The sequence below is a fragment of the Aquila chrysaetos genome, chromosome 12 (assembly GCF_900496995.4).
Source record: "Aquila chrysaetos chrysaetos chromosome 12, bAquChr1.4, whole genome shotgun sequence".
Classification (NCBI taxonomy): Eukaryota; Metazoa; Chordata; class Aves; order Accipitriformes; family Accipitridae; genus Aquila; species Aquila chrysaetos.
The window spans coordinates 7,072,787-7,085,824 of NC_044015.1; the positions used below are offsets into that span (position 1 = coordinate 7,072,787).

General features: G+C 49.0%; 1 protein-coding gene and 1 long non-coding RNA gene across 12 annotated transcripts in view; both read right to left on the reverse strand.

The window, feature by feature from the left end:
* Window positions 1–1,283: 1,283 nt before the first annotated feature.
* On the reverse strand, window positions 1,284–3,854 carry LOC115349180. The gene is made up of 2 exons (XR_003926020.1): window positions 3,801–3,854; window positions 1,284–3,149 (listed from the first exon to the last, which is right to left on the reverse strand). It is a non-coding gene; the product is annotated as an uncharacterized LOC115349180 (long non-coding RNA).
* Window positions 3,855–6,289: 2,435 nt separating this feature from the next.
* The window catches only part of MTA1 (metastasis associated 1), an 88,044-nt gene continuing 81,295 nt past the window's right edge, over window positions 6,290–13,038 (reverse strand). For all 11 annotated transcript variants that reach the window (XM_041127684.1, XM_030032632.2, XM_041127676.1 and 8 more), the window contains 2 exons: window positions 12,509–12,660; window positions 6,290–7,982 (listed from right to left, as the gene is read on the reverse strand). In XM_041127684.1, coding sequence (XP_040983618.1) covers window positions 7,844–7,982; window positions 12,509–12,660 — 291 coding nt within the window. In that variant the 3' untranslated portion in view covers window positions 6,290–7,843. The remainder of the gene's footprint in view (window positions 7,983–12,508; window positions 12,661–13,038) is intronic.

Sequence of the window (13,038 nt, forward strand, 5' to 3'; positions counted from 1 at the left end):
GCCCTCGTCCTCCCCCGATGGTGGGTGACCCATTTTCCTCCAATGGCACCCAGCCCCGCACAGCCTCAGGGTTTCCCGAGCCGCTGCAGCCAGCTGGCTCACCCGACCCAGCACACATCGCATCGCGGGGCACTGATGTTCGATCTTTGCTGTTCTGGCCGTGCCCGTGATTACCCACTTAGGGGACGTGCTGGCATGGCACAGCTTTCCTCCACGGAGCACCTGGCAGCCCAGCACCCCCCTCCCTGATAAAGCGGGGACCACGCGGGCAGGGTTTTGTAACCCAGCCCCTTCCCGCAGGGATGCTGCACGGAGCGGAGCAGGAGCCGTGTCCCTGCAGCATCCCCCTTCCCGGGTGGGACTGAGATCCTAAAGCTGGTGCCAGCACACATGGCCATCCATCCCCCGGGCAGCAGCAAGGGGGGCTGCGAGATGTGGTGGGGGTGTTTTGCTGACCGTGCTGGTCTGGCCCTGGCTGTGAAGCAGGGATTGCCTCCATCGGGAGCCTTCAAAAGGCATGAGGCTGTTTGGGACCTCTGCCTAGGGCAGGTCAACCAGAGGGCTTTGCAGGGAGATTAAGGGAAAGTAAGGAATAAATAAGGAGTAACTCCCCCCAGGCTGCCTCTCCTTTGGCTCACCTCTCTCCCCCTCCCTGTGCTGACTTCCCTCAGCTCTTTCTTCTTCCTTCTAGATGCAAATACCACAAAAACTCACGCACCCAGACAGGGCTGCTCATACGGGGAGCTAGAGGTTGGAAAGCCTTCCTCTGCTCGCCTCTGCTTGTGTGTCTCGCATTTTCTGGCACCTAGGATCAGCTGGATTTGTTACAGGGCAAGAAGAAACTAGGGGCAAAAATATCCAATAAAAAAGGTTAAGGAAAAAAACCCCGCTGCGGGCTGGGCTTGCCCAGACACCAGTCATCCGTGTGTGGCCCGCAGACCCTCGGCTGGTGCACTGTGTGCACCCACATGCCCAGCCCCCTCTGTCCCCCGTGTGAGGGTCCCCCCAGGGTGACACGCTGCAGCTTTCTGTCACCCCTAAGGCTCCCGCACCCCCGGACAAAACCCACGGCCAGGTGCTCGCGGTGACAAATGGCAGAGCAGCCGGCTGCTGCCACAGGCCGTGGCGAGCGATGGCCACTGACCGCCAGCTGTCCCAGCTCTGCCAGCGTTTTGCCTCCGTCCTCGCCATTTGGCAGGAGCTTCACGGCAAAACTGGTCAGGCTCCCCTCTGTGGCCTGGGAGTGCTTCCCAGTGGGTGCTCAGGGATGCGACAGCGGAGCCTTTCACAAAACCAGGCAAAACCTTTATTTTTTGTTTTATTTTTTCTGCACAGTCCTCCTGGATGTGCAGCACCTGCCGGCCTGGATCTGGCCATCCTGTGTGCTGAGGCTTGGCTGCATGGGAGGGCGAGCAGGGCAGCACCCTGCCTGCAGCGGGGCAAACCTGCTCCCCAACCCAAGGAGCCCAGGGCGAGCTGGGATGGGGAGGCAGCCACGTGCAGGGGGGACACAGCCCATACATGCCAGGTGCCCAGCCTCACTGCCGAAGGGTGGCTGTGGGATAAGTACACGGCTCGGAAAGCGGAGCCCAGGGGATTAGAAAGGATTAGCAAGAGATGGGAAGATGTAGGACGGGAGCAAGAGCATGCCGAGGGGCTGGCAGGAGCTGGGTCTCGTCAGGCAGCACATGCCACTGGCCAGGGATTGGCACGTCACCGCCTGGCCCCAGCACCCACTATCTGGAGCTCCAACCATCCACTTGTCTTTTCTCTCCTTTAAAAGGTATCCGAGTCCCTGCCGTTATCAGGCAGGGCAGATAGCATTGTCATGCCTGCAATAAACAGGTTTACAGACATCTCACTTGTCCTTGCAAGCGGGAAAGGATGTCCCCATTGTCCCTGTGTCCCCTTCCCAAGGGGCTGTAGCTGGCAGCCCACCCTGGGCCGGTGAGCATCCCAGCAGGCTGCACATGGATGCCAAGGATGCAGATACTCAGTGTAGAGCAACGTGAACCTCCATCGAGCAGGCGTGACGCTTCCGTGACGTGGGACGCAAGCACCTGAAGAGCAGTGCTTTACCCAAAAAAAGGCAGCAAACCAGCTGGAGAGACCCGAGCATGGCTCTCAAACCCCCGGCGGAGCCGGATCCAGCCCCAGTTGCAGCGGGGAGGCTGTGCGGAGGGTGGCCAGGCACAGGGGCAGCTGGCACTGGCAGCAATGTCCCGACTTTTTCAGGGAAAGGAAAGGGTGTCCCAGGGGACAGGCTGTGCTCAGAGCCGGGCTTTGGTGGCAAAGTTCAGCTCCTGGCTGTGCGAGGCAGCATGGGGTGGTTTGCCATTAAGCTCTCCCCGTCCCATGGCCCCTTTCCAACACCCTGTGGCCAGAGGTCCGGCCGGCCATGGTGCAACAGAGTTTCAGGGGCCGGCACAGCGGCAGGACGTGTGCGCAGCAGCGGTTGCCCAGTTTTCATTGCCTGTGCCCCACATGCACACCACGTCCAGGACACAGCTCTCCGTGAGCTCCTGGGGCAGGGACAGGGCTGGACACAGCACCTCGTGGGTGCTGCGACCTCCCCACGGTACCATCTTCTTCGGCAGCACGAGGGGGAAGACCGACCCATTAGGATGCATTTTTCCCCGGTCCCCACCAGATATTACAGGCATCTTACCACGATGCAGGGAAATGAGCGTGCAAACATACCCGGCTCGGCTCCACGTCTGCACGCTCCCCTCTCGTATGTCCTGCACAGGGGCAGCCAAGACGCAGGCAGCAGGGAACAAACTCGCTCCCGCTCAGATGGAAAATCTCTGAACGAGCGCGACTTGGCTGAAACCCTCCGGCGAGGATCTGTAAATCTGCTCGCTGTGACGCTGCCAGCATCCTGTGGAGCACTGGATCCAGGTGGAGAGTCCCCTCGCAGGTGGGAGGGGAGGAAGCTGTCTGCAGAAAGATGCTGAATTTATGTTATTCACACTCGTTCCAGGAATGCGGTGAATGAACTCACAAAACCCAGGGCAGGAATCAAGTGTGCTTCAGCCCTGACCTTGCCTGACTTTCTTCCAGGCTGAAGAGGAGATGGGGACGAGCCCCCAGCCCGTCTGAATTTACCGTGTGCCTTTTCTTGCAACAGCTTTCCCCCTCCCGAGAGCCTGCAAGGATGAAACGTGATCATCAGAGGCCGAGGCTTTCACCGGGTTTCAAAGCTGGCTGAGGAGGGCAAAACCCTTCTGTTCAGTCCCCAGGAAGGGAAGGGAGGGCAGCAGGGACACAGGGACATGGGGCACGCCAGCCTCCTCCCTCAGGGAGGGCAGTAAAGACCACAGACACTCAAAACATGTTCGCATCCTGAAGATGGAGATAATGGCAGATCTCATCACTGTTGGCTCTTGCAGGCTCTCCTAGAAAAGTATTGACTAAAAAGCACTTTTACAAGAAACAAAACAGCCAACCAAATGCTCGCCAGCTAGAGAGGACTGTCAGGCCAGGGCTTACCTTACTGCAGTGATCTCTCTTTTTCTCCCTCTAACACTGCTGCCAATGCTTATTTTAAGTTAAAGGTCTTCTTAAGCCTGTGCCCTCTTGATGGATTAAGAAAAACAGAAGAGATGCAGGGTCCAGTTTCTAGAACTGTATCAAACCCCTTCCTCCTCCCAGCCAAAATCTGCTAGAAGATTTTATTCTTGGTCTTCCCAGAAATCCCCCAGGCTTTCACACCTCCCATACCACTACTCTGCCCGCCATCATGTGCCCATGCCATCATCTGAGCAGGTTAACTGCCCCCTCCTCCTCCACAGTCCTACCTCAGCGGTGGAAAGCAGCTGCACCATGACACAAACTGACTATCCGAAAGAGACTCTCAGGCTTCCCAAGGTCTGGCTTGTGTAACACTTGCACTGAGAGCCAGAGCCCGCAGCAGAGCTGGCACAGGCTCCGAATTTCCATTTCAAAGGAAATTTCAGCATGTATTTTGCTTTACAACTCTCCAGTAGTGTCCCGGTTACAGCCCACCTCCCACAGCAGGAACGCCAGGTTCGGAATTGTTAGTTTTGGTCACGCTTTGCTTTTTTTCACACTATTTCAACAGTGCTGTTACAGACAACGCGCTGCTTTCATGTTACAGCATCAAAAGGAGAGATCACTGGGAGCTGCTACTGACAAGCTGGTAAAATGCAAAATAAAAAAAATCCAAAGTTCACTAAAAGAACCCCAAACCTATAACAAAAACATTTTGTCATAAAAGTATTGTAGGAATGTTTGGATTTTTGTTTTGTTTTAAAAAGACTTTTCTGACCAGCTCCCTGCTACTTTTAAGCCTGTAAAATCGTAAGGATCGTAGCGAGTCTGGAGGCCAGCGGGCTCCATCCACGTGAGCATGAAGCACAGCCTTCTCCAAGGGATCGGAGCTGAGCCTGTGACATGTCTGCTCCCACACTGCAAGGCAGAGGAACAAGTGAAGGACGGGGATAACAGGGACACACAGCTAAGGCAAAGTATCCAAATGCGTGTGGCAAAACTTACTACGGACTGGAGACACGCATGGTAGAAATAACCTGCTCCGGGAGGGCGAGCACTTCCAAACGCCAGGCTCTGCGCCACAGAACTAACGTGCCCAAATGCTGGCCCAGCGTCTCTCACTGCAACTCCTGTCAGAATTTGTCCCCTACAATCTCAAGGGCTCTTTAGGAGGTGGAAGCAGGGGGTGGAAGGGACACTGCCCCAGCTGTATGAACCTTTTTTTATTTTTACAAGGCTCTAGAGCAGGAGGGTGAATAATCAAAGGCAATTCCTGCAGCAACAGCACATCAGCGTATGAATGTGAATTCAGAAGAGAGGTTGGTACAGGAGAGGCTTAGTGACAACAGCCAGCTTAAGAGAGTGACAGCTCGGCCTTGGGTAGGTCAGTGGTGGGACCTAGCATTCGCTCCACACTTCCCAAGAGCCAGCATTTTTCTTTGGTTGCTAAAGGTATCTTCTAGCCCCTCCTACCAAGCCGGTACAAACATAAGCCAGTGAAACACAAGGGAGTGACGTCTGCTACCGCATGCCAAAAACCAGCATCCATATTAAAGGACACGCGAGGGATCCTTCAAAGTCAGGGCAGCACAGGATATTCTCTCTACTTGCCTGGACTCGTTCCCAGAGTTATCTCTGGAGCTGCTCCAAGAAAGCTTTTAAGTTGCTGGAAACTGCAGAGCTGGCACCCCCAAGTGGTTACTCCGAGCTCTTGGTGCAGCCTCAACAGCTTCTCTCAAGTCTCATCAATAGTTCATCCACTGATAACCAACGTGCATTGCCCCCAGCACGCAGGGATTTCAGAGCTCCCCCAACACCAAGGCCCTCTGCTACGGCTGAGGCATCGGCTCTGAATCCCACCGCAGAGGGGCTGAAGACAATTCAGGGACAGATTTTTCAAAGTGATCCCTTCAGATTTCATTTTACAACAAGAAGGAATCCCTACAAGACCTTTCCCCCACACAGAAAAACCAAGTGTTACAAAACCTTCCTGCAGTTGGCAATATTTCTTATGTACATAGGTTAATCCTACAGGTTGATGGAGGCAAAGTGAAACTGCCAATGGTCTTTGGTGCAGCCCTGCACGGTTGCACACAGCCTGGAGGCCGCCTTTCTAGTAAGCTTGGTGCCGTTCTTCTGTAGCATGTCCTTCAGGAATGGCTGTCCCCTCCCGCTTTTAAGTTATGGACAGGAAAACATGACCAGCAGTATAGGATACACTTACAACATCTGCTAAGTTGCACAGCTACTCACAGCCACAGAGTAAATCTTACCACTCCCGAGCAGCAAATGAGACCAAACATTGAGCCCGCTTTGCTTATCCCAGTAAGGAGCAAATGTAGAAATGAAGCAGTACTTAAATGTCAGTGGGTTCAGTTGCTAACCCCCAGGGATTTCACTCTGCCACATGCCAGAGTCATGCCCCTGATCAGCAGGATGCATGAGCCGCCCCAGACAAAAGGCTCATTCAAAGCTCCGGCATTGCATCTGCTGCCACATTTAAAAGGAGGAGGGAGGGAGTCACAGTCTGAAGTACTAGAAATGTTTAAACTGCGTATGAGGGGAAATCAAACTATGAATGACTCTTGCCCTGCACAACGTACCGGCACTGGCAGCACAAGGACGCGCCGCAATTATGCAAACACTTGAGAGCAGAACGCAACTCTGGGATGTGAAGGAAGGAGCGCAGAGGCGTACGCACCAGCCAGATGGCACCCTGAGCAAGGGTCTTGGCAGCTATTTCAGAAGAGACAAAAAGCAGATGTTTCACAAAAGCTCACTTTCCAGGTTTATTAAGTAAAGTTAACTGAATTGTTTTCATTTTGTGGGGATTCCTTTCCGTCTAACCTGGTGGGTTAGCAGAGTTGCACAGAATCACGGTTGGACTGTGATAACCCAAATACAACTTTGGCTCATCTCACCGCTGACACATATGGAATGACTTGGGGGTTATTACATGCTGTGTCTGCTTGAGGCAGGTACATGTACAGATCAGCACAAGTTGCAAATGATAGTTTACATCCTTTCAAAACAGAGCAGGGCATTCAGCAAATGCACTGCAATGAGAAGACATATGAAAAAGAAATTATACAGACTTGCAAATACATAAGAAGTTCAAGAGATGCAAGAAACCTCAAACACAAGAAATGTCAAGGGGGGAAAAAAAACACTTAATTTCAGACACAATGTGTTCAAATGAAAACCCAGCTGTAATTTAAATTCCCTTCAAAATGGGAAACATACAGTAACGCAATTAAAGAGAAACCAGGTCTCATCCTGGGAGAGATGTGTCCGAAAACACTGATGCACAAACAGGTTCAGAGTTCTAAGCAAAATGTCCCTGGGCATTGGTGTACTTGACTCTTGGAGCCAGAGCAAAGCAATTCATTACACTTGCTGGACTGCTGGGCCTACTGCTGGGTCTTGGTGGTATAACAGCACGTAGGATTCCAGATGTCAGAGAGAAGGCAGCACGCAAACTGCTGGTTACTGGGAGAAATGCCACAGGCCACATCTCCCAGGGATTGACTAGAGTAAGGACACCTAATTCTGGTAGCCTGGCCTCCACTGCACACAACGTTAGTGTAATGTTCTGCAAGGTTCTTCAGTTCTTAGCTCACTCCTTTCTCAGCCTGAGTTGTTTCTGTCTTGTGCATGAGCACAACTGGCCGTGCAAAATGATCCAAAAAACATAAGGGACAGGACCAAAGAAAACTGGCTGAACCTGGGGCTGGCTTTCAGCTCCTATTTCCAAATATCAGTTAAAGGTTAGAAATTTATCTACAAAAGAAATAATATAAATGAAATAAAAAATGGCACCGTCCACAAAATAAAAAAAAAAAAAAAAAAAAAGGAAAAATCTTACAACACAGCCTCGTAAAAATGGCTTTGCAACGAGAGCTCAGTCACAAAATGAAGGGTTCTAGCTCTTCGTACATCAGAAGAGGAAACAAAGCTAAAAAGTACTAGTCCACATTCTCTTAATAAGTTAAACTTACTTTCCCTCCCCCTGTCTACAAAAGGGGTAGAAGCAAAGGGGAAAAGAGGCTACCAAAAATTTAAAAAATAAAAAAAAAAGAAAGAAAGAAAAAAAAAGAAAGAAAGGAGAGAGAAGGAGAGAGCGCGCGCGAGAGAGAGAGCAGTCTGTGGTCAGAGGCTCAGAGCAGGGCTGAGTTCCTTTTAAGGGTTTAAAAGATGCAAAACGGTTCCTCAAAAGTTCCCTCTCTTCAACAGTTAGTTCAATGCTGTAGCCATAGAAACTCAAGTATATATTGGAGGAGAGATTCTTTCAGGCAGATCCACCATCATCTGGAGAGCTGCTCAGCGTGTGTTAATCCTCAATGATTATGGGTTCATCGTTCATGGGCTGGCGTAGCTGCACTGCCTGGATGGGCCGGAGGATAATAGGCTTGTAAGGGCGTCTGGCGGCTCGCTTGGCTTCAGAGGAGGAAAGCAGCTTGCGGATTTTCCTGCAGACAGTAAGGAAGAAAGGAACCAATTACAGAGGCTGGACACTAAGGTAGGTTTCTCGATTTCTCTAAGTGAAACCAGGCCTGCACGTGCAGAGGCTGCTAGCTAATGGGATGGGCTGATGCTATTTATTTCAGCAATGTCTTCCCCAGGGAACTTTTGTTTTCCGATTTATAAACCCACCAATGAAGAGGAAATTGCATTCTCTGTTTCAGAATCCTTCCCCTGCAGAGCAGAAGGCATTCTCGTCCAGCCTTGTAGAACCAGGGTCTACTGCTGTACATATAACACATGAAATAGTTATGACAGCCAGTTTCCATATCACTAATTTATTTTGATGCACACAGACACATCAGCTGGACATGTTGCAGGCAGCTTTGTGGGAATTTACAAAGCCAAGTTACAACCAAGCCTCTTCTGGCAATGTTGGTCACTTCCTCTGCTAATCCATCTCTCACGGAGCTCTTTGACATTCCCCAGCCACAAGCAGGTGCACACAGCTGCCTCTTCAAAAGAAACCTGTCACAGCACGAGCCAGCAACATTTGGCCTCCCATGGAGCTACACCTAAAGGCTGAGCTGCTGCAGGGGAGCTCCATGACGGCCACCAACCAGTGAACCAATACCGGAGCCTTTTTCCCCCACAAGGAACACTAACAGGGTGTCTCCCCCTCTTACTTCTCCTACACTGTGAGTGCCCAACCCAGAAATGGGTAATATTCATGTCTTGCATTTGTTAAGAGTTTCCCTGTATGTTACAAGACTAGCAACAAGTCTTATCAGACACATGAAGCAGTTTTCCATATGAAGAGAAAGTAAAAGAGAGAGAAGAGAGGGCACACACAGGTATTTTAAAATTAGCAAAGTGAGGTTGAAAGAGACAATACAGAATGATTACTTGTTTCTTTTTGTCAATACCAGGCTTAGAGCTAAAGGAAGTATCCTAAAAAAAAAAAAAAAGCCAGAACAAAAAAACCAAACCAAAACAACAACAAAAAAACCCCACAGCCCCCATCCCCAACCCCCCAAAACAGTAACAATGAAAAATGTACTACGTAATTCAAGTGAGGCATTCATTTCCAGAGGATGCTGCGGTGGTCAAAGGCATTTAGAGATTAGAAAGGAAAGCGATAAATATTCACAAGAGTAGTCCCCCAGTACCCACTATACACAGCCTTCAGTTCAGTCTGAACTGGGGCAACAAGGAGGGTCTGATAAGGAAGCACTGCCTAGCCTTATAGGCTCCTACCTTAACAATTTTTTTTACTTACTGTGACAGACGCGATACTGCACTAGAAGAAGGGCAGCCACATGGCTTTACAGTCCACAACTCAACCATCTATAACCCCAAAGGTAACTTTTACATTTCTGGTTAGTCAACGTTGCTGGGGTCAAGAAACCCTTTTTTTGGATGTGCTGGGGTTTTACTGTTTTGTTTTATTTTTTTAAATGGAAGAGATACAGTCTTACTGAGCTGATGTCTATCACTGTGCTATTTCTGTATTTGAGATGTGCTGGCTGCTGAAGAAACTGGTCAAAATACATTTCCCCCTAATATTTACCCTTACCACCACCAGCACTGACAAGTCAACAACTTCAGCTGAAGATTTTGAATCAGCTCTGGTCAGATTTGGTCATCTCTTCCTTGCTTTTTCTGCCCACTGAGCAGAACAAGTCTGCTACACAGCACTTACACAGAGACATGTCTTTTGTTTGCTCAGTGTCCCCATTTCTCCAGTGCCTTCTAAAGTTGAAAGGCCACAGGGTGGGGAGAGGAGAGAACAAGGTGGAAAAGTGGTGGTGGGGAGAAAAAAATAAAATCTTGATGTGATGATTTTTCCAAGACTCATTTAGCTGAAGTTGATCTTTCAGCCAGCACAGCTTCTTACAGTATCCGCATGTGCTCAATTAGACACGCCGCCATCAGAAACACGTCTCGTAGCAGTTCTAGATTCTGATCAGGTCACCCACTGCCTCCGCTTGCATAAATTATAAATGCCAAATTCCTTACTGTGAGGCTTGAATTCAAAAACTTATTCCTTTCTATCGACCAACTTTTCAAACTCTTCTCTCAAAGCTATCCAGTTTTCTAGCACCATTCTCAACAGTGCTACACAAAAAGGGGGGGAGGAGGGGTGTAAAACTTTAGGAAAACCTACTTTCTGTGACTGAAAACACAGCCTGACCCTCAGCTGGAGGATGATATGCAGATATGGCTGCTAGATTGATTGCTATGGAGCCAACACAAAGCTCAAATTGTTTCAGAGCTCACAAACAAGTCTTACATTCTTGACACTGGAATGCAGCAGATGGTTCAGGAAAAAGTTAGAGGTGAAATGCCTGACAGAAAACCCGTGCCGCTTACAATGCTACATCGCTCAGGCTTCCCTGCTTTTCAACAGGCTGCCAAACATCTCCTTTCAGCACTCATCAGTCAGCTAAGCAGCAAGGCTGTCAGACAAAGAAGCCCGTTCTTTCTTTTTTTTCTTTTAAATGGAAGAGATAAGGTCTTACTGAGCTGATGTCTATCACTGCGCTACGATTTCTGTGTTAGAGATGTGCTGGTTGCTGCGGGACTGATCTTTCCTGCCTCTGTCAGTGGTTCTGTGTGAGCAGACGATTCTGTGCCTTTACAGTAAATTGTTCTCACGACCAACATCACACTTGATGAATATTCTCACTGTTCTGTACACATCAAAGGGCAGGACCTTGTAGTAGTACTGAGGCATTACTACCCCAGACCTGCAGTATTTCTTATGGGTTGGACGGTAAAGATGTCAAGAAGTGTTTTGTAGATGCAGGATTATGAAATAAGCCTTGAGTATATAAGGACTGAATGAGAGACTGTGTACCCTGCATCCACAATGGCGCATGAATTTGCCAGAGCTGCAGGTCTGTAACGGGATCCTGGTACCTCTTTACCAGAGCAAGATGACAACAGGAATAAGGAAACTGCTTCCCTGAGAATTAAATACTTCTCTCACTTTAGTTTCAATTATATATGGGATTCCACTGCTCACTTTCACAGCACCTCACAGAAACAGAAAAGAAAAGAAGGGAAAGACAAGGTAAAGATATGAGCTGGTGTGAAATGCACAGTTGCATTAAAGGTGTCCATAGGAACAAGTCTGACAAGGAAATCAATTTCATGTTTCTTCTGAGTTCTGATGAGGGGGCTTCCTGCACTGAAATCTGATGATCCAATAGATCAGTGGTTAGTAACTTGAACATTACCAGTCTCAGCTTGTCTATGAAGCCGATCTTTGACACTAGGCCCACAGAATAGTCACTTGAAATGCTTTGCAGGCTAAGGAGGAGGTTGGGGATGTCAGGACTCTATGCACTTCGTGCTGAACAAATGAGTACTCAGAGTAGCACCAAATTTAGTAGTTCCAGAAGAGACGAAGTACTCAAAAATCCTGACCTCCTTGGTCACCTTTGAGGGCTCAGACATGCAGTAATTCCCATGTCTATCTCTGCTAGGTACTAGAGGGAAAGGTAAGTGCTTCTCTGCCTGTTGGGGCACTGATACTGAAAGCGTTGGTAACTCCAGGCTTCGGACACAGACAAAAGCCAGAGAGCACCTCTGCTTGCAGAGAGGGCTGAAAGGCAGGGCTGCAGCTTTGCTCTGACCTTCTTCGAGGTCACCCAGGAGAGAGGCATCAAGTTCTTGGGAGGAAAACACACACGCCTACGTCTCCACCTTTCTCACCACACCCAGGAGCAGTCCTCCCTTCCTCGGAATAACACAGTACTGGGAACACGCACACAAAAGCTTTGCTTTAGGGATCAGGCCACACAGCTTCTACTGCTCTGTCAGCAGCCTGTAAACAGAGCTTAAAGTGAAAGTCATGCAAGGAAGGTTTCTTTTACTAATTTTATCCTGTGGGCAGAGTAACAAGAAGGACTAGCAGAAGCAGTACCACCAGAGGAGGAAGATGGACACTGCAGGGCTAAATCTCACCACTACTGGTGGCAAATATCAACCACCAAAGAAATGAGGCAACTCAGTTCCCAGAAACCCTGCATCATTTGTAGGTTTCAGTGCTCAGACACATGACGAGACCTTCCCAGAGGTAATACAAGAGACATCAGCACGCAAGAGGACATACAGAGCTCTACGTATAGCAGGCTCTGTTCCTCAGCACCCATGCACCAGAAGGCCCTAATCCTGTTACTGAGACGCTGTGGTAGGACCTCCAAAGGCATTTATAGGTCTGAACCAGGTGAACTTCCCACCTCACTCTTCCTCCCCTTATTGCCCATCTCTTACAGGAACTGCTCTGGAAGAAGAATAATCTACTTTCTCTGGAATGCAAGTGCATTATTAGGCACTTCAGACATGATCAGGTATATCACACCCTTTACCACCTCAACACACACACAGGCAGTGGTCTCTGCATTCAGTCTGAGCAACAGATCTGCTGAAGAGACCCCTGTCTAACCACAAAATCAGCTGCAGCACCCACAAGGAACACAAACCAAAAGACCTCCCCTTAAATCCTCTGAAAGACCAAGCTTCCTACCTGGTTTCTTCAGTGGCCATGTAAAAAACATCATCTGGTGCATCAATCCAGTTCATCCTCCTCCTTTTCACTGGAGGCATGGATCCACCACGAATTAATCGGACTTTTGTTGGGTATGATTTCCCATTGAGCAGCAAGTTTCGGCTTGGTCCCTAACATGATACATAAAAAAGTACAATTATGGACTGCAACAAACCTGCAGTAGCATGTGATAAGCACTCAAAGGAAAAGTAAATTAAAGTTTTCATATCCATTGTTGAGAGTTTACGGTAAATATTTCCCCTCTTGCCCATGACTGAATACAGAATTCACATAAAAGCAATTGTCCACAAGCAGTAGAAGTTAGGCACCTTCAATATACAACAGGACAGCAATATTCCAGCGACAGGACAAATAATAAACAGAAGGCGTTACCAATAATCTGTTGCTTGTGTCTGAAAGATGACATGAAGTTCGAAAGATTGAGCGTAAGACTTAGAGTTCAGCTACTACCATAAATCTAGAGCAACTCTATTGATTTCAGGGAAGGA